The 26,806-nt window shown below is 38.0% G+C and overlaps 1 protein-coding gene across 3 annotated transcripts in view; it reads right to left on the bottom strand.

Moving 5' to 3' along the window:
• The window catches only part of MAPKAP1 (MAPK associated protein 1), a 105,780-nt gene that overhangs the window by 48,428 nt on the left and 30,546 nt on the right, over positions 1-26,806 (bottom strand). For all 3 annotated transcript variants that reach the window (XM_066980920.1, XM_013188797.3, XM_013188798.3), the window contains exons 5-6: positions 11,788-11,960; positions 6,085-6,261 (exon numbers count right to left, since the gene is read on the bottom strand). In XM_066980920.1, coding sequence (XP_066837021.1) covers positions 6,085-6,261; positions 11,788-11,960 — 350 coding nt within the window. The remainder of the gene's footprint in view (positions 1-6,084; positions 6,262-11,787; positions 11,961-26,806) is intronic.

Here is a 26,806-nt window from a genome sequence, read left to right as displayed (position 1 = left end):
TGTGGAGGAATAAAGGATTACCTTCTGTATTTTTTCATTACACTTTTCTTTTGTTACAGAATACATAAATCCATTGTGGCACAATGTAATATGTATCATCGTGCTACACCTGTGGACGTTTCATAACGGCTGCCATGTCTGTGCAGTCAGGAATGATAAGTGAACCACCCGTGAATGTTAATGATAGTGATCATTCTGCGGTAACTTGGCTTTCCATCTTCTTTTACAGCCTGAGTGCTGGAGCCAGGGTGGCAAGGTTCAGAAGAAGAAAAAGAAAACAAGAGAAGAAGCGAGAGCCGCAGCGGGCTGGTGCCGGGTGCTGCCAGGGGGAGGTGGCTGGAGCGGCACGGAAACTGGCAGTGGCCTCTCCATGGGCTCGACTTGTGTGAAAAAAATAAAGAAATACCTCTCAGAAGATGAAAGGCTTCTGTTCTGAATGAGAAACAACTTCTCTAAAAGCTGTCCTTCGGATCTTTTTTTTTTCTTTTTTTTTTTTTTTTTCTGAAGCGACATTTATAGCATTTAAAGCTCACAGCAGAGAATGACTGGCACGGCCGAAAGTGTCAGGGAATGACTAATAATGATTTCCACTTGAGCAGCACAGAGTCAAAGTTAAGAGTAAAAGTCCCCGTTGACACAATGTGCTTAACCTGAGCTGGGCGATTTTTAGGATAAAGTGCACGGTGATATGAACCAGAATGGCTGCCAGCCATACTTTTAATTCTGAGCCTAAATGACCTTGATTTGGTGGATCTAATGTTAGCCTTAAATAATACTGTGTGCTTTTGGGCTTAACTGTCTGCATTTTGACACTACTACAGGTAACACATCAGCTTCCTGCTCTGACTCCTTCCTTGGGGATCCTACCCCTCCCTGTTTGCTGTCCTGGGGGCCCACCTTCTTCACTTCGAACCTACATTAACTTTCTTAAGTTTGCATTTTATGAGTATTCTAATATATATTTTGCTGATTACCTACACCCATGTGAAAACTGGTAAGAGGCTTTCTGCGGAGTGTTTCTGTAACCTAAGTAAAATACACATTTCAAAGCTTTGAATTGAATTTGTAAATGTACTATGAAAGCCTGGTATTTTTAAAATGCTTCAAACCTTAATCTACCAGGTATAACAGAGGTGTCGCTTTGAAATATATATATATAATAGTCAAAGCAATTTAAACATAATATTAAAACAGAAAAAGGTGCTACAGAGGAGAGGAACTGTATGCCAAATTTCATCTATGTGCCAACTGGCAGCTGAGTTACAACTCCTAGAAACACCATTAGATATTGTATGTCAAGTTGTGATAATAAAATTTCCAAGGAAAAACCCCTAAACGATAGTACGGATTTATTTTAAGCTACCTTCATTCAAAGTCTTTCAGGTATTACTTCATCATCTCAAGGAGTCTGCATTTCCATGAATGCAGTGCTTTGTTTGACTCCTTCCGACAAATCATATTCGACATCAAAGAGGACTGTTTGAGAATGCCGTGTTTGACATTGGACAAAGCACTCCTTCCCACAACAGACATTTTCCAAAAACATAACTCGCTAGACTAATGGGCAGTTAGAAGCCAGAATGGCTGCCCTCCGTCTTCTCCTTGTGTAACTTTGCCAGAGTCCTTGGAACTTGCCAAATTCGGTCATGCCTGCTTAGCTTGCTCGACTGATTGTGCCAGAAAAGAAAATAAGACACAGATGTATTTGAGCTCTTTGAGATGCCAGTAAGAGAGACAGCTAATGGCTTCATTTCGACCCTCCCCTACCAGCTGGGCACAGGTGGGGGGATAATGAGGTCCCTCTCCCTAATCAAACTCAATTATTTACTACTCTATGTAACCACAAAGACATTCACATTCAGCTCAGAATATAAAACACACTGTGGGCTACTTCCAACCACTGCCACTGGGTATTTATAACTAACTCAAGTGGCTAAGAGTTTGCCTTGGCAGGAGTTTAAGTGTATGAAGTTCTGCAAACTGTTTCTGCTCAAATATGTCCTGCTGAAACGGGGTCCCTGGTGAGGTTCCATAGTGTCTGCTCTGCGACTGCACTACATCTGAGAATATATCTAACATGCAGGATAGGTGAGATCTGAAGTAAAAACACCATGCTTCATCATGAAGCTTCTCAGACGCATCAGGTTTTTGCAGCAGTGATTCAATATTAACAAACATTACAGGTCATAAACCTGACATAGCAGCTGAAATACTTCAGAATGAGGGGAAAAAAAATCCAAAATATAAAAACACAATTACATGCACTACTAGGATAACAGAGAAGGAAGATGTAGAATTTAAAACAAATCCCTATAAAAATAAGAGAGTCTATACTTTTAAACTCACAGTATTAACAATCTTTTGATCAAATAGTTTTCAATTCTAAGCGACACGCTAAAAATTCTGATCTAAATCTAACTATTTCTGATTAACTATCTGCATAGGAAGTACAAGCAAATTTGAATTAACACGTGGACACAGGAAAAAAAACCCTCAGAGAAGCACTACTACTTACGATGCAGTTGTCCTATTTCTAATCTGCAGTACCTTCCCAGCTAGAGCACAGAGGACTCACACAAGCCCACATTACAATAAAGATTTCACATTTCTTTTGCAGGATTTGCAGCTGGACCTCAGTTCTGCTACAGGCACCAGACAGAACTGCTGGCAGGGCCAGGATCCTGCCGACGTCTCTGGGCTCCAGGCAGGAACGCCGGTTCTAGCTCCTCCAAGCTAACGTCCGGAATCAGAGACATCACGTGTTCGTTTAATTTTAATTGTAACCGCGATTCACATACTAAGTACAGACAACGAGGAGTAAGTGAGGTAGGTGGTGCTGGAGAAAGAAAGGGTTTTCTTTTCCAGATGAGAAATAATCAACAGTTTAGGAACTACTGATGACAGAACCTTCTTACCTGGTCTACCTGCCACGAACACTCATAATCCTTTGTTATTCCTTGCAACTAGAATAGAACTTGCCATATCCCTGATGGATTTTTTTTTTTTCTGCAGATACTGAAAATACAAGATTATCTTCAAGTAAGTTATACCCTGTGAACTGGAAGTGTTTTCTATACACCAGAAGCCAAACAAGTTCATTTGCATCTTATAAAAACCACACCTGCATGACAAGGTTAATCAAGCAAAGAAAATCCCTGTTACTTATCAAAGACACTGCTGGTAAGTCATACAATGGGAGAGCAAGGGTTTTAAATTTCAGCTTCTTACAAAATTAATAATTTTAAGTGCTGCACTGGACAATTTTCTTTACAATATTATTACTTTAAGGCAAATTTAACAGACTTAATCACTGCTTCAAACCACCCCGATTTGTACTCCTTTGCTTTGCTGGGGAGCAACTTGTGCAGGTCCAGGGCAGACTGCTTCCCTAGGCTTTGGCTCTCCCCACACAGGAATTCCTTTCTGAAGGGCCTTCCGCCCCTTGCTGCTTTACGAAGTGCAAAGACCATTTACAAATCTGGTGGTAAGTGATGCAAAGAGTTCTCCAATTTAAACCGCAGGCTACCATGAAATTTCATGAATTTTTCATGTTAATACATGTGTTCACGCTGTATTTCTGCAAATACTGACGTTAGTTGACTACAATTTAATACAGAACACGTTGGTTTAACAGATATTTTAAACATTAAAACTAGCAATGAGAGGCTTTCATCTGAACTTCTTATCTGGTTACCTCTGTCAGTATAATCACACAAAAATGTTTTCTACTTTCCAGAGAAGGACCACAGCCAAGAAGGAAATGAAATCAGAATTAGAAGTACTGACTTATGCAAACTGAATGGGCTGCCTTTCTATCAGCTAGGGAAGTACGTGAAATAAAAACAGAATGAGGGGGGAAAAAAAACACGTTTTCTAAAACTCTGGCGAATAGTCTACAAAATGAGATGCATTAATGTTAAATTTTCTTTTCCTGTGCTTTAGAGTTCCCACATTATATACTAGAATAATACTGTATTTCAAAGCAATACCGATCCAACTCCTGAGGTTTTTAAAGGCCACTTAAGATTTAATTTTTCTAAGAAGATACTACCAAATCCTGGAGTTACATCTTAATGATGTATATCGGTCTACTATTATTAGCAATAATGCTGCCCTCACATTACAGAAAAGTTACGCTTCCTCTCCTGATAAGCTCTTTAGAAGACTTTGAACCTTTGAGGATTTCCCACCACTCTGCTACAACCAGTATTATTTTGCCTATGGCTTGCTGCCATTCGTGCAGCTGCTGAAGCTCAGTCCCGTACCTGTCTCTAGAACCACCTAATAAGCACCTGGTAATCCGCAAGTAACTCTTTGTATTTCACTTCAGTACTTTGGAAAACAAAACAAAGAAAACAACAAGATATTTTTAAAGGATGATTTATCAGGAAAAAAGTCAATTAAAAATCAATTTCATGGCAGTAGCACTGACTTTAGAGCAATGCATGTAGGTGAAAGAGATTCCCTCTTTCAGACAAAACATCCAGCATGCTCCAGTCAGGTGGAAGAAACCAGATACTCGGCAGTCCCACAGGCGAAAGAGTCAGTTGCCTGTCTCAGCTGCGTGACTGTAACGTGTACAAATGGAAAAAGGGCCTTGTAATCTGACTGGCAAGGCTGCCTCATCCCCTCCTTGTATCGGCTTCTACATGACTGCATCCAGTTCAGCAGAACCGAATATGTTTGCCTTGAATAAATTATTTGTAAATATTGTTGACAGAATATTTTATTTTCCAGTGACCTAACGCAGTGGAACGAAGTGAATGGGCCTTTGGGAAATACACCACGGGATTTCTGAAAAGTTCTTTCAGTAGAATGCTTTTAAATGTCTCTAAGAAACACATTCCACAATAAAGACTGTAAAAATAACTGGACAGGTCAGAAATATTTTATGATGTCTGAGTATTAAAACTGGAAGCATTCGTATGGTTCTGAAATATAAGTAATTCTTGTAAATTAAAAAAAAAAGGTTCAATAACCATGAAAACTCTATTAGCATTTTCACTTTGAGAGATGCAAACAATACATACTTTTCCCATGTAAGATGTGGCTTATCTTACCACTATTTTGGAAAAATTACTAAGGCCATCTGATAGTTTTATTTTTTTTTTTCACTCAGAAGTTAAAAAAGAAGTTAAGAAAAATAAGTGATCAAGCACAGCATGTATCACTCAAAGACTAATTTACTGATAATAATATAGCTAATTCTTGAGCAACAAACCAAACAGCTTCCAGACTAAGTGGCGGACGGGGTCATCCTCTTTGATTCTTTTTGAACTTTATAATGGCACATCCAGTCCTATTCTAACTGGCATGCCTACTGACTAACCATTTCTCTCCTCAGTCAGCACTGTTATTACTACACTCTATAACTAATTGTATATAAAATTACTTACTATTTATAGCCCACTAATCAGATCTGTTCCCAGTTAAGTCTTAAAACACAAAGTTACTGTTTTGGCTATCAGATTTAGAAAGAAGGTTTTGAAGTCTCTCATACTTGGAATGCCAAACAACGTACTTATCTTCTGCTAAAATTTAACACGTTTTCCTGAAATAGTTTAAATAAATAAATCAATAGCAATTAAAAAATCACTAGCCAGATCTGTTCTTAATACCTACTGAAAAGGATATCCGACATGAATGACTTTAACACTCTCAAGCTATTATATGCATACTTCATTTATTATTCAGAACATAGTTTTAGGAAATAAGCAGCATAGCTGGAGCAAAATGAGGATTATGAGCTCAAACTTAGTGTAAACCCCAGGTATGTATCAGCAGGAGTGCAGTAGTTCAATGTTTTTCCACACTAACCACGTGCAGAATGGCTTATTTTCTTCTCTGTACTTTCAGACTCTCAACTCAGACACGCAGACTCACCCGAGTCGCTGCCAGTCCTATTTACTTTCTTACCTGCCTACCTTCCAGACCGTGGCGTCGTCTGCAAAAGACATAAATGCATGGCGCCCCCTGAATTTTGCTATAGTCAAATGAAGAAAAGTAGGGAAGATAAAAGATGCGGAGGTGGCATGGACACTCAGATGCTTCACAGTGATTTGGACAGTTAGCACCCATACTCACATTCGAACAAAGAGCGACTGTTTTGCTGCCAGGCCGGGAGAGGAGTACTTTTCAACCAATGCCAGAGTGCTGAAGCCAAACTTGTGAATGGGCTCATTGGAATCCAAGGGTGGAAAATCTGTGTCAACCTCACCATCGTCCTCAGCAATGTGGAGACAGTAGGCATTGACGTTATCGCTGAAACAAACAAAAAACGGGTCCATTTGGGAGGGAAGCTAGGCAAGCAATTCAGTTCAGCAGATCAGTATCAGCAGTATCACAAATAAGCACACACTTAATACAGGAGTAATATACTTAAAAGCCACCAAAGGCACATAAATTAGTATGTCTCACCATATCTTGCTACCATAATCATGTAGGAATAAAAAAAAAACAAAACCTCGGATTAAGGCAGCAAGTCTTACTTCATCATTAAAAGGAGTGGAAGCAAAAGACCAACAGTGATTGAACTACACCAGGTCCACAAAAAGTTTCAAGTCTTCATAAAGCCGGAAGTACTACCTCACCATTTGTGAAAATGTATTTATTTATATGACTGTTAAATTTTAGAATTAAAGACACAAAAGCAGTATCTATCTATTTCGCTCGTAGATCAAGCAACTGTGAAAAAAAATATATACAAAAAAACCCTGAATATACACTTGAAAGGCAGAGAATGCTTTCAGGCATGTAAACAATGTAATAAATAAAAACTAAGGAGTAAACTACAGGAAAAGTAAAAATCTGTCTGACACAGTAACAACAATTAGTAGAAAGGCTGTATTTTCTAAGTATCTAAAAATTCCAACACCTAAAAGCAGTTAAAACTTAGTACTAACAAGCAAGAACCAATTAACACCGAAAGTCTTAAACAAACACAGCGTGAAGAAAAAATAGAAGAAAATCTCAGCCTTTCATTCCCACATACTAAATTCCATAGGAAATTATATATACAAAACATAGTTTTTACTATTAGGAAAACATGAGAATACTATCTGGAATATTAATATTTAAATTGCTTAGCTGAAAATAAGCATTCTTTCTTATTGTAGATCTGCCAGCATATATAGCCTGAACGTTCACAGGGCAGTATATTTCTAAACTCTGCAGTTTAAATTTGGAGTTTTAATTGCTTGATTGATGCTTAAATTAATTAATTGCAAAGTGTATGCTAATTGTTTAATTGGTTGCTTGATCTATATAGATCATTTTTTGAATTAAATGAGTTGATTTACAAAGTTTATTGATTGGATGTGACAATGAATTATTTCGCTGACTACCTGATTTGCAATTTTCTCAATTAATTCACAAACCTTTGGTTGCAACTGTGCTTTGCTGAGTGCACTTAGCCCAGGTGATCTATATGCATCTTGTCACGTCTAAGATATTTACTATCTAACACAGGTCATAATGATGTGTTACTATTAATGTAAGCTGTAACTTTGTTAACAAAAAGGTAACGCAGCAATGTTCGTCACTGTGAATTTTGAAAACTTTGCCATACTGTTAAAGAAACTTTCCTGAGGCTCTGTACTGCCACCAAGAACTGAAATGCTGCTGCAGAATTAATTTTTAACTTAAGAGCACTTAAACAACTTTTAGGGAAACTGGTGAAAAGTAGCACTGGCAACAGAATTTATAGCATCACAAAGGCTCTGAAATAAACAAAGAAAGCGTACTCATGGGAGGTTCTGTGTTTTTCATTGTTGCAAGACTTTTTAGGAATAAGCTAAACACAAAAGGTTGTGAATAACAGACACGGCTGATCCTGCCTGGGTTATGTGATTTCCAGCTCCTTCTCTGATTCTGTTTGGATTTCTACAAACGTGAACACGGAGCTCTGCGTGCTCATTGTGTCCACTTCAATGTAACTTGAAGTCACCCCTAGGAGACCTTCCAGTCTGAAAATTCACCTGATGCCCATCTTCTCACAGCTGTGTTCTGGGCCTTACACTGCTGATTTTCTAACCTAGTTGCTTGACAGAATTCTTCTGTGTGCAGCCTGGTGTGCACTTAAACTCTGTATAAATCAAGTTAACATTTTCATTTGGTACTTGACCCATTTGCATAATTCTCATTAGATCTGAAGGGACATATAGCCACACAGGCGGCAGATGACATTCAGGGTGGTCTCATAGAATCCAGATACCAAAAACAGCGGTGGTGAAACCAGCTCATCTTCCACCAATTATACTGAAAATACAAAATGTGTTACGTTATAAATTTAGGGGGCTACAAATGACTTAAAACATGGAGTGTGTTTCACAGATTAAGTCACAACTTTGAGATCTACTTACTCTGATGAGCTAAATTAAAATTTAAAAGCACACAATCGTGCTAAAAGAGAGACCATTTCATGTTATCTGTGGCAAAAAAGAATCAAGATATAAATGACCTAATACATACTTTGATGTTCTGTCACAGAGAATGATCCATTAATATGCACTTTAAGGTATGAACTGGTTACTGAAATTGTGCTTTTTTATATGCTGTTGTTTCAGAGCTATTACAAGTGCTTATTATATACTGGACTTAAGTCAAAATACTAATATAACATAGACAACAGTCCAATAATTAATGGAGACCAGGTACCTTCTTAATATCCATTACAGGTAATCTACTGAAAAAACAAGCCCAATGTGTAAAACTGTTTTGCATTTTGAACCTCCACAAGGATAAGATGAAAGTCTTGAACTTTAGGTTTCGAATTACAAGGTTCAAAATTTTGGAAAGTAGACAGAATGTAAAAGTTAAGTACAATGGCTGACAAATGTAACTGAATTCTTAAATCTAAAACAAGGAAGTTTATTTGAATTTTGTATATCAGTAGAATTTATTGCTAGAAATATTTTATGATTTTTGCAGGCAGAATCATTACAGCAAGTCCCTTAGTGGTTGGCAAGGGAATGGTCCAGTGGGTTATGACTAAAGTTCATATGAAAGAGGCCTGAAACAGGGTTGCTAACACTGTCAGTAATTCCTCATATCAAGACACCAAATAGAGATAATAAATAATAAATAAATTATAATAGGTAGACTAAATGAATACAAAACATTAAAAAAGGAAAAAGAATTATTAAAATATACTTTTCCTAAAGGCAGCGTGGTTGTTTCTCCTTATTACAAAACCTTAGCCTCCTCATTATTCTCAAACTGTATTACTAGAAGGTACATTTACCATTTTGCATGCACTGTATATTACATTTGAAGCATTATGTATATGTATTTCAATGGAATGTCACAGTGAACCTGATTTTTTCTTTTCATACTAAACCAGGAACAAAAACCAAAATGTGCAACCTACACAAGCTATTCTGTTACTTGGAAATAATTAGTCTACAGTTATATCAATCCTTGCTAAAGAACAGAACAGGCAGTCAGCAATGCTAAAAACAAACAAACAAAAACTAAACAACAACCAGAGGCATGAGAAATAACTAAGAACTACACAAGAAAACAAACTTCTTGGAATCTTGAGGCACTGCCCCTGCCTCTGAGCATTTGTATCCAGTTTCTCAATTGCTGCTGTTAGCCTATTCTGGGGAACCAAATAGTGCCTCCATTAATTATTTTATTTTACTATTTCTGTCCTGAGATTTGATTACATGAGACAGCTTCCTTGGTCATGATCACTCTTTGACACATCGTAACATCTTATCCTTCAAGTCAGACAGTGAAATTCATTTCCTCCCACTGCTGACTTTTGCTGTGGGCAGCAATGTTTCATGGAATGCTTCTACTCATTGGCATTGTTCCATCTGAGGTGTGCTGTGCTCCTGAAAAACACGCATGTGCCCAAAGATTTATTTTAGTGGTATCTTACTCGTTAAAAAATAAGCTAATAATACACATAGGACACTCCTGAATTTATGATATAACGAACAGAAATCAGTAACAGCAAACAAAATGGCACCACCTGCAAACTATTTTATATTTCTTCTTCTCCAGTGTAAAAACAAACAAAAAAACTGAGGTGCTTACCCTCTGAAGTATCTTATATGTACGGTCAGAATTGCTGAGGCAAATCCTTTGTCCAAGGCAACAATATCCATGAAACTGTTTTCAAGAGAGGTTGCTCTTCTGTGCCACCCTCTGCCTATGTCTATTAATCAGAATTCCACTAAACCCCAGGATCCTAAAAAAGGGCAGTTCAAGCAACCTCTCAACGTTTTCCCTTCCCCATCACGACTGTGCTACAAGGGAGAAGACTACAGAGTTCTCAAACACTTGAAAAATGCTGAAAGAGCCAAATACAATACCAAAGAAAAAAACATTCATCAAACATTCCAGGAACAATGAAAATGGGAAAAACTGACTGGCTCATATAAAAGCATCAAACAAAACTGTTAACCTTCTTTGGACCGAAAAAGTCACCTGCTTATAACTGTTACCAATAACTCCATAATACACTATTTTAAGTTCTTTTCATGCTCTATGATCCAGCAAAAATTGAAGTATTTCTTTGCATGTTACAGAACTGTTTTAAAAGCAAAGTTACTCAGATGAGTGGGTCTGATTCTGTGTGGGTCTGATTCTCTGTGATTCTGTGATTCTGTGAAGTACCTGTTCTGTGTACTCCTTAAGTCAACTACCATGATAAAGCAAACAATCCTTGTTCTCCAGCATGACAAATCCAAACCGTTATTTAGGCTCAGAAATTTCAGAGGCACGTTTTTTTCCCCAGTGAAGAGGTAAGCAATGACTACCAAACATACTGAAAACTCCATTCATTAACCGAAGCTAAAATTTCTAAGGACTTTGCTCTTCTTTTACTGAAAAAAAACCAACATGACTGAGATAAAAGTTTTATAGCGATTACAAAATACTGCATGACATTGCTTTTGAATTAAAGAACACAACTGTATTCATAATTTCAAATAAAACTGCTGTTTATTTTGTTTTTAAGATCCTTATTTGATCATAGAATGTCATCACCATAGAATGGTTTAGAATTTGGTGATATCTCCAGGATGATAACCTGGAAAGAAAAGCACCTTTAGCCTCTATTTCTGTCAATTCTTAGAAAAGCAGAAATATTTTAACATGACTATAATGAATGAAAGTGATTATGTCAACAAAATAACCACAGAAAGCAAGTAGTGATAATGCTGAAGTTCTATGACAGAATTCTTGTTTGCAGACATAAGCATTAAGACTAAAATATAAAATATAATTTCAGTAGAACGTTAGTGGTACTTCCAAGACACACCGTCACCCAGTACAGTGATTTCTCTCTATGAATCTGGGGGAAGGACCTGGTACCGCGCAGAGCAGTAAGAGGCAGAACCTGGGTACCTGGGTACCTTCTCTCAAAAGAAACAAATGGAGGGAGTTACAGATGAGCTCTACATTTTATTTGACATCCTTGTGATCTCAGCCATTAAGAACAGTACAAAAAAAAAATGGATGGGACATAAAAAAATGTCTCCATGACATCAAAAGAGATAGGTTTTATATTATTTTTACATAGAGCGTTTTGAAATTATGATTCTTTACAGATCCATGGCCTCATATGCTTATCATTATACAGTAACCAGAAGTTTAATTGAAAGAGAAATGGATATAGATGCATGTGTATTTCTCAAAAGGAAATACAGATAAATGTGTAGGTAGTTTCTCTAAGATTTATCTACTAAAATATTGACATGAAAATCCATTTCATTATGCAAAAACGCTGCAGAGGAGAAAATTAGAGATCAAGAGGTAGTAAAGAAAGAACATTACTTCAGTTTTGGTTCCCGTCCCTCACTTGTATATTGCCAGCATATTAGTCCAATCAGGTCATGCACCTTGGCATTTGCTATCGTCACAACTGTCATGGGCTGTAGTTTGTCTTGGCTTGCATGCAGTGGGAGGTAGACATCAATTTTTTTGGTTGCCGTTGTACCAACATGACCCTGTCAAGAAAATACATTTCATTAGAATGTATGAAAGAAAAGGTATGACAGAGCTAATACACAACGTGGTACGGATGGAATTCTTCTCAGTAGTGAGATCAAAACACACTGCTATGCCTTAAAATTGAAAGAAGTTTGAATTTAAATTCTAATTCATTTACAGCTGTTTAACTTTTCTGCAAGAGGAGTATGAAAGATTTGGCAAAGATTCTGCAGATTTCCATAAAAAGCCTGAACTTCACTGCAAGATTCCACGTTCTTGCAGGAGCTAAACGAAGAAATGAAATTGAAAAAAAAAGAAAAGGCAAAAAAAAGAAAACTAACCAGCCTACCTAAGACTTCAGGAAACATTTCCCCCCCAGTCTCTAGTATTAGCATAACCCTTGTTTCTGCACTTCTGCCTCCCTCTGTCCCCGCTGGCTCTGCAGCCAGGGCCTGGCTGGGGGCACGGGCACAGGCGGCAGCGCGGCCCCGCAGCGCCGCTCGGCTTCGCCAGCTGCTCGAGCACCGGGATCCTGGACAGCACCGGACCTGGCAGCGCTCCTTGCTCCCCACCGCTTCGAGTCTCCCTCCAGCTCACTGGGACTCGTTCTCTCTCTTTTCCCTTCGGCTCCCTTCCACCTGCCGACACACAAACCGGAGCCAAAGGCCTTCGCGCCGGCACGCGCCCCAGGGTACAACGCGTGGAGCCACCCAGGTGCAGGAGAGGCTGCAGACAGGCCGGTGCGTTCTGACGGAGAGGGGCAGGAGGAAGAAACTACCACGGCTGGCGGCGGCCTACCCACACAAATTCACCAGACCTAAACTTGAACCTCACAGGTGCGAGCAGTCCAGAAGCAAGAGCTGTAGGCTGGGAGCCCCGCTCGCAGGGCCCGGCAGCACCGCCGCCCGCCCAGCGGAACCGGAGCCGCAGCAGCCCGGGGGCGGCAGAGGGAACGCCGACCACGAGCAGAGGCCGAGGCACGGGTCGGGAACAAGCCTTAGGCTTGGCCTTGGTTTGCCAAGGGAGCCAGTCAGACGGAAGGCCAAGCCATGTAAATATTTCACGCTGGCTGAAGACAACCAGGAAAGATTAACTAATATCGCTTTTTATTGGAACTTACTGTATTAAAAAAAAAATCCACCTATTTGGAACTGTGAGGATTAACACTTAAATAAAATACAAAATGCACAGCGACATAAAGCTTTATAAAGTTTGCATTAAAAGAAAAAAATGTTTAATCTACCACAGATTTTTAAACCTGTAATGTTTTAAACAGACAAAAGATTTTATACTGTGATCCCCTCTTCAAAAGCACCCGACGTGACCATCTATCTCCGCCTAACTGTATACATATATGGGCCTTGAGAAAAGAAAGTATCGTTAGAATTAATCACTTGGAATTCTAAGTAACAGAATAAAAGGATTCAATACTGTATTTCTACGATGAGACTATAAAACAGGGAGTTAAATGCCATGTGCTAATTTCGATATATTGTTAAAAACCATTTGATCCTTCAGTGCGATTATAAATTAGAGAAATAATAGGAATTTAAAGATTAAAATTATTCATATTAGCATAGCTAAAAGCATTATTAAAATCCATCCAAATATAATGAATATGTTTTTTAATAAAGCATTGTTGTAGTGCAGATACCTCCTCTTCCCATGTTGTTGAGGTCCAGAAGAAATCATTTTTAGTCGTTTAGAAGAAGGTGTTAGGTTTGTCCCCTATTCTGGGGAAGGGAATGGAATTGCTACGTTACACCACCTCGTTTGGATAAGCCTTAAGAAGCCTTTGGATAAGCTTAGTAAAACCAAGATGACATGTCAACATGTTTGTAGGAGGGACTTTTCATAACTTTTTCATCTTCAAGGCATTTTCTTAAATTGATAAAATTACTTTCAAGTTAGGCACATTTGGTGCAGATATTACAGCATCCATCCAGCCCAAGCGCTTGGCTGTTGTGTGCCTTTGATGCTCTGAGATACCACCCGCACCCACAACCTTGCTCCTCCAACGAAAACACTAACACGATAGAATTACAGCTACTCGCAGAAACAGGTTTTTTGGTTTCTTTTTCTCTCTCCTCTTGCTTTCCTGCTTACATGACTATTTTTAAGGGACATTAAATAATATCAGGTAATGAATCCCTAATCTCAAGTCTGTTTCTGTCTTTGTCCAGGTGCAAACGCTAGCCAGGGGAATATACTAGCACGCATAAATTTATGCACATTGCTTACACTGCAGTAATGACCGGAGATAGCGGCAAGAACAGGAGACCTGTTGTTTCAACGATGTTTGCACTTGAATGAGCAAACAGCAATTATTAAGGAAATTAATGGGAATCCTAGGTATGCCTGGTTATACACTGAAACCCCAAAATGGCACAATCACAAGTAACAGTCCTAGTGCTCTAAAAGTGATTGCCGTAAGACATTACAGGGCCTGAAAGCTGAGAATTAGAAGCTTATTAGACTTTCTATTAATAATGAGAACATTCAGTATCACAGGAGGTAAGAAAAATTAGTATGGCCTATAAGCACATGGGTCAAGGCTTGGACTGATCAAACGCTAAGCCAAAGGACTTTGGAAAAAATCTCTATTACAAACCGATACTTTTATTACAAATGGGTGATATTTGTTCTGAAACAGCGTTAGAAGTCCAAAACATCAGGTACCTGTCTACAGGACTGAATGAATCCATACTTAGCTTGATCCTGCAAAATATTAATTGTGCAGAAAGTCCCACAGAGCTCAATTACTACCTGTGAAAAGCTTATTAGCTAAGTGTTTGTAGGTGGCGGGACTGAATAACATGGATCGAACTATTCGTCTCAGTGGCCAAGAGTCAAAGATCTGCCCACAATGGATTTAGCTAGTAATAACTTGTGGGGTTTCTATAGTGCTTATAGTCACGTCTCTAGGAGGGATCATTCAGGCCCAGATTACAGGCACTACTGGAAGCATAATTACTTTTTTCTTCCAACTAAAAACAGTATTCCAATTGTAAATGCTGAGGAGACACAGAAGATAAAGTACAATTACCTATATTCAAAAAGGCAGCGACAAACTTTATTAATAGATCCTGTATAAAATTCAATGGAAAATCTATTCAGGGCCAAGGGCCTTACCATTTGGAGTTTCCTTAATAGCCTCCAATAAATCTGGGAAGCATAAAGGGGCTGTTAAATTAACATTTTCCTGATCTGTCACCTGTGGCATAGTTAATTTGTCAAAAATTCTTTTAGCTTGTCACTGGACACTGTATATTCTGACAAATGAAGTCTGGAATAAAATTGACAAAATATCTCGTTAATTTTCTACGAAATCGCAAATCTGATTCCATTAAGGTTTTATTGTTAGAAATGTTAGATTCCACCAATCTTGTAAAGAAGTCAAGAGTAACTGAATACACACTAAACATTCAATAAATCACAGAAAATTTTCTTAATATTTTCATTAATAGATTCTCTTAAGACTACCTACTGTTTTCATTCAGTTTGATCTTAAAAAAAAATAATTTGCTATTTCTATAGCATTTTCATCTCACTCAAAGCAATGTTTTATCACCAAATGGTGATAAGTGGTGCCGCAATTAGGACAGACGACATGGCCCTGTGCAGCATACACAGCCTTGAAGGAACAAAATAAAAAAGGGATACTACTTCACAAATTATTGCTAATTTTGTATGCATATAAATCATTTACTTTTAATTCTGTTTACCTCTGTTTTCATAACTCTTAGTGTCTAGCGCATTGTAGCTTTTTGGCACACTACACGTATTCTTTGCTGCTGCTATTCATGAACTGCATGAAATTATATACGCTATTTGACATTGCTGAAATGTACAATCTGCTGAATTCACAGATTTTCTGTTTTCTATTTTTTATAATTTTATTTAAGCAGATCAATGTATTTTTTGCACTTTGACAATTAAACACAAAAGTAACAGTAGCTAAGCTTAGTAAAAGTATTGCCATTAATAAACAAACTTCCTGTCAAAGAATAAATTGGCATCCAAGACTACAGCTGCTGTGAATCCACTTTTCTCATATTGTCCAAAATAAACACAGCCAGAATACAGCAACCTTTGGAGATGTATAGTGATGGTATTTGTTGGTCTCTTTTAACAAGTAAGTAGCACCAACAGCATGCACGTGTGCTACTGCTTCCAGACACGAGAGTGAAGGATATGATAGGCAAATCAAGTCGTGCATTATAATAGATTTTGTAGGAATGTACTTGTAAAGCTGTAATGTTTCATGATATAACTAGTGGTTACTACAGTTAGCACAGGAAAACTGCATATGGAATGATCTTCATTGGCCACATGTGGTTTTAGAAATATCTGTATCATTATTTAATACTCTGTAATAAAATATGCTTTAAATATAAACAGAATATGTTAAAATAAAAAAGTTACATATTTAAACAATCAATTCTTTCAACACGGGAAGTCTTTATAAGATGTAAAATAAACTTTTAATCAAAGTCCATGAGAAAATCTACACCTCTCTCCAATAACAGACGATTTATATCTTGAATGGGTTATTGCAGAGCAACTAATATTCTCCCAGATGATAAAGGGAATTTGGTACAGTTCTTTCCATCACAAGGACAACAGACTCCTAAATGCTCTTCTCAAGTACTTGCATAATAGGAACCTAACGAAAGTCGTTGAGGAAAAACATATATGCTGCGTCCTTCCCACTCCTGAGCTGTTTTGCTGCACACCAGAAGAGAAAATTAGAACAAAGTCCATAAACATTTCCTAGAGAAAAGTGATTAATTTTCAGCGATAATAATTTACTGCATCTTTCTGTACAGTAGAGTTCTGTGCCTAAGTGTTATATCACTTTAAGATTAGATGTTCTAATGATATAATGCAAAGATTTTACTGAATCATTATTTACTGGGAGTCATAAAAACCTCCAAAAATTAATCTTTCATGCACATCTAGTTTATCCAAAGTTAGCATTTAATTAGATGGCCTTGGCACAAATGAGCTTACTACTTTATTTGCTCAATCAGTATATGTCTTTTCAGTAATTATAATTAATTCAAGTCATTGACTCACCTCCCAGCAAACAGTGCTGAACATTACACAAAATGGAAACAAATGCTTACCTTTTACAAATAAAATTTCTTTTCACTTTTAAACTAAGTGAAATGTTTTTGTTTTAGGTTAAGAGGTATTTAGCTTACTATATAATCCAGTAATCAACTCTTAAACATAACTTATTCAAATATGTATTTAAACAACGCAGAGAAAATAAACGAAGGGGAAAAATCTAAGTTAACGTGAGTAAATATATTTCAAATACAAATAGAAGTTCTAACAGATCAGAGCACAGATGTTTATGGCAATACAAAGGACTATATTTTTCTAAGATGAATATTGAAAACCTATATTTCCTAACCTCTTGATTAAAAAAAAAAAAAAGTAGTTATTTCTTCATCCAAAATAAATGGGAATAGAACAGTCACATTCACTCCAATCAAATTGCTTTTAAGGGCCTGAATTGACAAGAACCATCTGAAAATAGTGTGGGTTTTGTCTGTGTTTTAAGTTTAGATGATCAAATATCTTGAAAGCTTTCAATAAGCATGTGGCAGAAACCCTTATACTGTAGTGGAATATAATGACACTATGGGCATATGGTTCAGAGAGAACACACTGGCAGCAAAACAGGATGATGAACGCGTTTATCAGCCTCAATATACGAGACCTACACTACACAGGAATGAAACATGTAGCTGCAACTAGTAGATTTTGGTGCAGTGAGCAAAACAGCATCTAATGTAATATGATGGTTAAATATTTATAGCAGAGTCTGTTCATTGTATTTGCAGAATATTATAGCAGAACTGGAGAAAATACCTGTTCAGTTACATATTACATCAATATTCACAAACATGATGCTAAGTCTTAGTGCTCGTATGAAAAGACAGAGTAGCTCTATCCCTTTTATGTTGCAGTACACCACACTATACCTTACTATGGCAAAATAAGAATGTCATTTATTTCATCAGGTGGTTAAGTCAGTATTTGTATTTTACATCATTTTTAGTATTTTACATTATTTTTCTAGTATTACATTCCTGTAGTAATCATATAATTACTCCTGTTATGCTTATGCCATTTATGGAACAATACTGCTAGTGAGGCCACTGGGACAATCGACTGAACAAGTGACCACGCAACTATCTGCCAGTCGTCACAGTTTTTATATGACGCTTCCAAGTTGTTCTTTTCTGACAAGTGGATTCTCCTTTGTATCATCCCAGCTTGTGCTGCAGACTTAGCAGATCGCAATGTAAAATTCCATTAACGTTGTTAAATACTTAATTTATCTTATTCATGCTGCCACTATTCATAAAAATTTAACCCAGTAATTTCCTGTTATACAAAGCATAACAAAGTATGAATATTTAACTACAAGGTAAATAACACTTTTTTTTTTTTAAATTCTAAATTGTTGACTTCACTTAGCATGTCTGCTTTGTATAGCATCACACTATTTTTCAATTAAAGGTCCAGATGTTTCAAAGGCTCCAGTAGGCAGCAGCAGTTATGAGAAATGCTTTATCTGCATTGCAATGATCACTACAACATCAGCTCCAGGCTGCATTAACATACTCATGTTTTATTCCAGCCCTCCTCCTAATGTACCGGTTAATTATACAACACACAGCTGAGAAACATAACCTCCAGAGCTGGACAGTTTCCTTCCACGCTTCCACGTGAACAAATTTTTATATGCAACTCAAAACTATGATTTACATATAAAACCACTTAATCAAATATCCAAAATTACTGCCTGTTCCTTCCTGGCATTCATTCCCACAATTAATAAAACTATGCAAGTCCTGAGCGAGGAAGAATGAATATAATTCTTGTAACAGCGTATCTCAATCATGTTAACATGTATTACTTTATACAACTCTCTTTAAATTAAAAAATTAAAATTAAAGTGCTATGGATATGATTTCTTGTTATTCTTTTCTGACAAAATCAAAATGGAGGGAAAAACCCAGCATCCCCTTTACAGCCCAGGCCTCATTTCCTTTCATAGTGGTATCATTTTCAGGACAAATGGATCCAGTCCATCTTTAATCCTGCCACATTCACACAGAATTCTGCCAGGAATGAAAGCACCTCCTATGCAGCAGGTCAGCACAATCCCTACAGCATCAATGAAGTCAAACACAGGACTAGAGCTGCCTTTCTCCAGAGGACTGAATTTCATACTGACTGAGACGGCACTGAGCTAGCCATGGATGTTACGCACTTATCTATTCAGCTCCAATAGTTCTGCTGAAGAATGAAAACACGTATTCAGATTTATCAAAATACAATTGCTATAGCTGCAACAAAAATGCATTCATTACAAGAAACTATCCTTAGTTTCTGTGCACAGAAAAAAAAGGAATGGCCTATTTTAGAAGATTTATTTACATTTTACTTAGTAATATACTTAAAAATTTAATACTGAGGAAGAGATATTCTTTGCAATAACAAAACACAACCAAAACTTATAATTAAAACCACACCATAAACATTATTTGTTTGTTAAAAAATATGCTACAAGATACTTTAATGAACAGATGCTATTCAAAAGATAAATGTTTTTACAAATATTCAATCCCTAAACAGATCAGACTCTACTCCTATGCTTCTGTTGCATAAAGCAGACAGCTTAAGTTCCTTGAGGACATTTGCCAACCTTAGGTGGAACATTTTTAATACATCACCGTGTCACTTTTTAATGTGCCACAATCTATTAACCACATGGCAAACTAACAGGGATTTTTAAAATATGGGTTTTATAGCTTTGTGCTGGTGATTAATTAAATAAATAGCCAGCATTTCACAAATCATCCCTCTAATTAGTCTAAACCAGACACTTTGCATTCACCGGCATTATTGCCATCTGAAGCTCACAGAAGGGCAGTAGCATTACGCCGCCGAGCCCGTGCACTTCTCAGCACAGCGTCACTGCGTAGCCGGGGCTGGCACTGCACCCGCGCAGCCCGAGGCAGAGGTACAATCTTCACAGGTGCTGCAGTCAGCTGGAATTTGACTCCAGCTGCTTGGAAAAGATGTTCTGTTTAATTATTCTCCCTCATCCTGAAGGAAGCAATCGAGATAACAAAGAAAACGGAGCTGTATCTGAAATTTGACCTGAAGTAGCAAAGTTGCATGCTGCAGAAAATGAACAAATATTTAAGGCAGATACTAGAAAAAATTTATGAGCTAAATGATACAGTTTCTGTCAAAACACTTCAAAGTTGAAGCTGCAACTAATTACATACAGTCCATTCAAAGAAACCAAGCAAGGCTTATCATTAAAATGACTCGATTATTCTTAGAAAGAAAGAGAAAGTCATCTGTAAAATCTGCCTGAAATCTCATCATTTTTACTGCGCCTATCTAGATCATTTCCCCCCGAGCTCAAATTAAACTCCTAATAGTTAATATGCTCAAGTTTTACTACAGGTTTTTCTCCAAATTATTATTAACTGGAATTTCCTATCTAGGAGGGTTTCTATATGGAAATGTGTTCAGCGCTGCTTTCTGCCTTTATCCCAACAGCTTTTTCCCCCCCCAGTTTAAAAACCTTTGGAGAGACTGAAGACAATGGAGCAGCGGGGCTGCTCACGAAGGTGGGATCTTACTTCCTCTGTGAATTGTTCCTCAGCAACAGCCACGGTGCACAGAGCAGGACTCACGTCGTGCACCTGCCCCTGAGCTGAGGCTTCCTCGCGCTCCGGGCCCAAGCGGCGGGCAGCTCGCGGCCTGGCTCCTGCGGGGCCTGGCAGCCGCCCCCGGCCCCGCGCCGGCAGCACGCTGCTCCCTCTCACTTGTTGTTAGGAACAGTCATGGGATTACAAAGCGTGGCCTTCAGAAAACGATCGATGATAAATAATCCTAGGGCTGAAGTGCACCAAGAAAACAGGAGGACAGCTGAGAAGTGACCTTCGAGGCAGAGCAAGGAGCCGGAGGGCCTCTGACGCAATTCCTCCCCTTCCCACCCATTAAGGAAAAAATAAAAATAAAATCCTCAAACCAGCAACAAAAGTTCTGCTGTTGGATTTACTCTCTCGAGAAATCTCAAGTTGTGATTCACTGTACCAACAGCAACCAACAGGTTTTCTGTGGCCGACTTGTCCTGTCATTTTTACTAGCGGTATGACTGCAGAAAGAATTGACTGGCTGTGAAAGTTTTATACCACCTCTTCTGGAAAATACTACTTACCTATACAGAAGTGTGCACTGAAATTGTTATCTGTTTAAATATTGTCTTCCCCATTATTGTGCCCCAAAAATTACTTTTATAAAAAACTGTATACCGTACATAAAACGCATTCTCAAACAATACAGATGACACATAGACTCTCAGTTGAGAAAGAAACTGAACTACATTTCAGAAGACTGGCTTAATAGCTCCAGTAAGGCTAAAATCTCTGCCTCGACAATTGCACCCTACCTAAGTTTCCTTACACTTTCACCTGGGTACGGAACAGCTCTTTACCTCCTGCTTGTAACTACCTTCCCTCAGCACTCGGGATTTCAGACAAGCCGCTACGTTTCTCTTTGGAAGAGCTCCTTTAAAAGAGTCTGTAGCGTATACATAAAAGACACAAGGTATGATCACAGCTGACATATGGAAAGGCTGGACTCTTGTCTGAGGTCATTTTAAGCCAAAAACTAATTAATTATTTAAAAATGAAAAAAAAGCATTCCGTACATGGTAGGAACTTATATCAGCATTTGGGATAACCACTGTATGGGGGAAAGTCCAGGATTAATAATATGAAGACTAACTCCTACATTCCACCCCCATTCCAAAAACCGAGCAGGTGCTGGTATACAACTTGTTCATCCACCAGAAAGTACCAGCTTAAAAAAGGGCTCTCTCCTATACAAGTTAAATAGCTATGGGTCATTTGGGTGGTATGCCTAGAAAAGCTAGTAAAAAAGGAAAACCTTAGGAAGATTTTGCCCTTAAAATTTTGCACGTGAAAAAAGCTTTGGTTGGCTAGTTTGTCCAAGTATAGCTCAGGCACTGGAACGGGTTGGGCTGCCCAGAGAGGTGGTGGAGTCACCGTCCCTGGGGGTGTTCAAGGAAAGGTTGGACGAGGTGCTTAGGGATGTGGTTTAGTGGGTGACATTGGTGGTAGGGGTTGGACCAGATGATCTCGGAGGTCCTTTCCAACCTTAATGATTCCTTAACAATAAGAGGGCTTCATAGCACTTTCTTGCATACAGTTTCTTCAATGTCATCCCCCAACCATAGACCCGTATCAGCCTACGGCATAATAAATTAAATCTCCACAGACAGCTGAGAAACTTTTTACTTGTTAATAAATCAATTTTCTTTTTCTTAAGAGCTTTATTTTCCTGTTTCAGATATGCAAAAGGAATCTTATACGGAACTAAACAGATCGTTACGTTGCTTTTATAAATTCTGAATTGGGAATATTTAATAAATACCAGGCCGAAGCTATGGTACAAATGGGGTGCTAAATCACCCTTATGCTAAAAGATCAACTGGGGCTTTCATATTCTGCAATTCTACTACTCCACATCCCATTAATTACTTCTAAAGTGTTTTTTAAAGAACTACACAAAGAAAAAGGAAAATATAAAAATACTGAATTTTAGTACAGTAACTTTTCTTTACTTGGAGATGCAAAATCTGAATTTAAATGGCTAATTTTGATGAATTTTTGAATTTCAGAAAAAGTATTTTAAAGCAACAGACTACAGAAATCTAAGTTTATAATGGAAACAAATAAAATAATTACAACTCCATTTAAATTACATGCTTAACTACAAAATGAGAATTCTTTCGTTACTGATATTATGATGCTTGAACAGACCCATAAATGTTCTTACCCCATAATTAATTTCAATGTTTTAAAATTATTTCTCCAGTACAAAGGTCAGTAAACATATAGTCTAAAGACTGTCCTCTGAGAAATTCAAAAACACTCATCTTCCTCAGAAAAATTTCTTCCAATAAACGTCTGCTAGTGTACATCAAATCCTCCTGCAAACTGCAGACGTTAAAAACACTCGTTAATAAGACACATCCATATTTCTTTGGCTGTTAAGAACCTTAACTTATGAACACATTTTTCATTTGGTTTGATCTGTAATTAAGGAAAAGATAATGGCATTAGTAAATTGCAAAAATTCAGTTAGAATAAAATGCAATATGATTCAACCAAAAGATTAACAACTGCATTATAAAAACTACTTTAAAATTCTTTAATTCCAAATAAGCTTGCCTTTAATGATTATTGCTTAGAAAATGCTTCCTTTTTTTTTAATGCATCAAGCTGCCCATTCATTACATACACGTTTTCTATATATTTCATTGCAATGGCTGTTTTATTTTATTTTATTTTTATTTTTTAACATTTCATACTGAGAAACAGAGTTTGTGTGCTTCAGAAGGACTCCTGTCACAATCTCAGGTCTTCTACTGACTCCAGGCATGGTCACAACTGGCTCCCACTTGTACTCACGATGTTCTTCACCTTCCTAGTATTTTTGAAATTAAGAGTCAAGCAGAATTTTGATTTCTCACACAAAAACTAAGCCCAGTACTTTACAGTCCAAGTGTGCCTTCTACTTGTTACTTCTTAGTCAAAGAAATTACTAGGTAAGGCAACGCCAACCATAACATCAAAACCCAGTTTATTTTTTTAAAGAAAAAAAACAGCCAAGCCCAGAAATTCTCAAAAAATCTTTCAAATTTGCAAATTACATGGGACTGCTTTATGACCGAGTCCGCAGGGAGAGCCGGACAGCGCCCAGCCGCGCCGGTACAGCTGCGCTCAGCCGGGCTGCCCCAGCCCTCGCAGCAGCACCCATGCTCGGGCAGCTCGGCTGAGGAACAAAAATGTAATAAACGGCAGAGATGGAGTCTCCTTCCCTGCCAGTACGTCCCCTTTTTCTGCAGGATAAACGCAGCTGCCAAACTGGGCTTTTAAAGAAGCCATGAGGCAAGCAGCTGCTGTGGGCACGTTAGGAGAAGAGGAAGACAAATAGAGACAGTGCTGCTTCACAAACATGCTGAAATATTTCAGATCAAACCACTGCCATTACTTTCCTTTTCCTTAGAAAACTTAAAACAGCTTCTAGCCAAGGACTGTGATGTTTGTGGGTAACGATATTTGGAGAGAATTAGTCTCATAGAAGAGCTTAACACAAGCCAAATCGCAGCCATTGGTGATGGTCCTGTAACATGTTAAATGCTTCCTGAAGCTGTTATAGGCAAAGGAGAACTTCAGACCTAAAAGCTATTTTAAACTTTCTTTTGTAGGTGCCTCTCTGTTAAAACTGAACAGGGATGTCAGGAGGGATGTCATGATGCATATATATAGACAGATTGGAAGACGTAGCACTGTTAGGATTACGCAATATTTTTAATATGTTACAACGCTGCTTTCAGCGTATTAAACATGAGATTTCTTTCCTTTACTAAGGGAAGCCTGGAGGGTTTGATGTGCATCCTTACTAAATATAGCACACTACATTATTCTATTCAAGCATTTGATAAACTTCAAAATATCTGCAATAAGAGGTAAAAAGGACTTTTGACAAGGAAAGCATTTTGAAGAAGGCAATTACAATCACGCTTCAGCACAATCTTTGTGATAGCGGTTCCTATAAGAATTGAAGGGATGAGCAACCCGAACAGGATGCCTGTGGGGAAGAACAGAAGCAGGGCAGGCAGACGTGGTCATTCGGGCACCAAGAGGTTCCCTGCCTGCCCCCCCCCCTTTTTTTTTTCTTTTTTAAAAAAGAGGTACAGGTTCTGTTCTTGTTACAGAGCTACCTTTTGTCCATCAGTGGATAAAGAAAACCGAGCACTGTGATGAATGCGCAAGTTCAAGAAAGATTTTTGCAAGTATCAAATTCATAAGCAAAGACACCTTAACATACCCAGCACATGTAATAAACTTGTATCAAATTTAAACAGCATCTTATCTCAACAGATTTTAAGTGCAGTTTAATTTTAAACAAGTAGACCAGCATCCTCTCTAAGACAAATCAACAGCATCTTTAGCAAGGTATTAACGCCTGCTTTTTCATATTCTTTTCAGAATTCCAGGGCGCCTCTTCCCTCTCTTTGCCCTCAGGAAAAGCATGGATGAGAGTGAAGCTCATTACGTACTCGCACGCAGCACAGCAAATCAGTTAAATTAAACCTGTATTTCACCTAAGTTGTATGGAGTGCAAATAACATTACTAACTTTTCTAATTTCATACTCTAGTACTCTCAAGTAAATAAGAGAGAAAAAAAAGTAAAGTTTCCCTACAAATAGAAACTGTCACTTACTAGGATGTGATCTTTTCAGCTCATGCATCCTAAATGCATGCAGAGATATTATATGCACTTTCTATTTAGCAATTTAATTATATCTTTGCAGTCAGAGAGTGGCAATGGTTTGCAGTAATAATCAGGTGAAAGCATTCTCACATTAATATGCTGGAATCCGATGTGTTAATTTGATGCAACTTTGCGTTGACAATATGTGATTAATTTGTTCTAAGGCTAGCTATGCTCCGAGCTCTGACAGTTTAAAATGCTGGGTTTCTTTATCCATATCACTATTTGACACGCCTTAGCCCACTGCTTTGCTAGGACCACTGTTAATTTGTAATGAACTGGCTTTTCAGGGGGCTCCTTCATTTTTAATTCTGTCAGTGTCACCTCCTTGAGGAAAATTATAAGTTTCCTTAGGTGTGATTACTGCCAAGTGCTGCTGATAAGAGGTTTGAGAAAACAGGGTTTTATAAAGAAGTCAGTATTTAATCTGCTGAAACAGATTTATTGCCTCTAGACAGATAAATATAATAGAAAGTTCTTTCATTTAGAAGTCATTTTCAAGTTCTCTTTTACCTCCAATCTCAAAACAACAACATCTAGACAACAAGAGCAATGTTTTAGGGAAAGAAAAGGTGCTACGTAAAATTTATAAAAGTAACCAAGTAGCCATAAAAATGGACACCCAATTATATCTCTATCCAACAATTCACACGGAATGGAAAAAAAACACGCACGCACATTCACTATTGCTCTAATAATCCAACCAAACGACCGAGGACTCGAGCCTTCAGCAAAACCAATAGGCACCAGTGCTACAGCCAGTGCGCCGCAGAACACGGATGTGTTCATACCAAGGACATTACTTTATTGAGCAGCAAGGAAAGCTCCTCAACAAATGCCCTGTGAGGAAAGCACGCTTCTGAAGTGAAGTTAAACTAGCCCATAGGGTACTGACGCTGCTGGTAGAAGAACGTTCTTTACCCCCAGAGAAACGGTACCTCAAAATGCCATGACGCGACACAGTGAATAAATAATACACAACTCTGAACGTATCCAGCCAGAACTGAGAACTGCATCCGAGGCTGCTCCTCAACAAAGGCTGAAAGCAGAAGAAGCTGCCTGGTAGTGAGTGTCTAGAAACAGATGGCGACCAGCTAGAACCACTGAAACATGATCATTCAAAAATATTATAAATAAATTAGTTCCATCTCTAACCATATACTTCTCCCCTTTACTGCTATGTCAGAATCTCTACACAAAATCTATGGGAAGATGCCAGTGTTGGATGAAGCATTTGAACATACCCCAAAATTCATACTGATGAAACATTCTTACATATACTGTCTTCGTCAACTCCTTCAAAATCTCTTACACCTATTTTGTACATCTGCTTGTATGCACAACTTCTCACAGGCGATGTGCTCGTGTTGACGTTACATCAAGTACTGAAACCCATCAAACCTTTGTCACACACCACAGGATGCCCAGACTCCTGTATCATTCCTTTGACTC

This window comes from Anser cygnoides, chromosome 20 (genome assembly GCF_040182565.1).
Source record: "Anser cygnoides isolate HZ-2024a breed goose chromosome 20, Taihu_goose_T2T_genome, whole genome shotgun sequence".
Lineage (NCBI taxonomy): Eukaryota > Metazoa > Chordata > Aves > Anseriformes > Anatidae > Anser > Anser cygnoides.
Note: the sequence above shows the minus strand (reverse complement) of the source record. Positions and strands in the feature narration are given on the sequence as shown.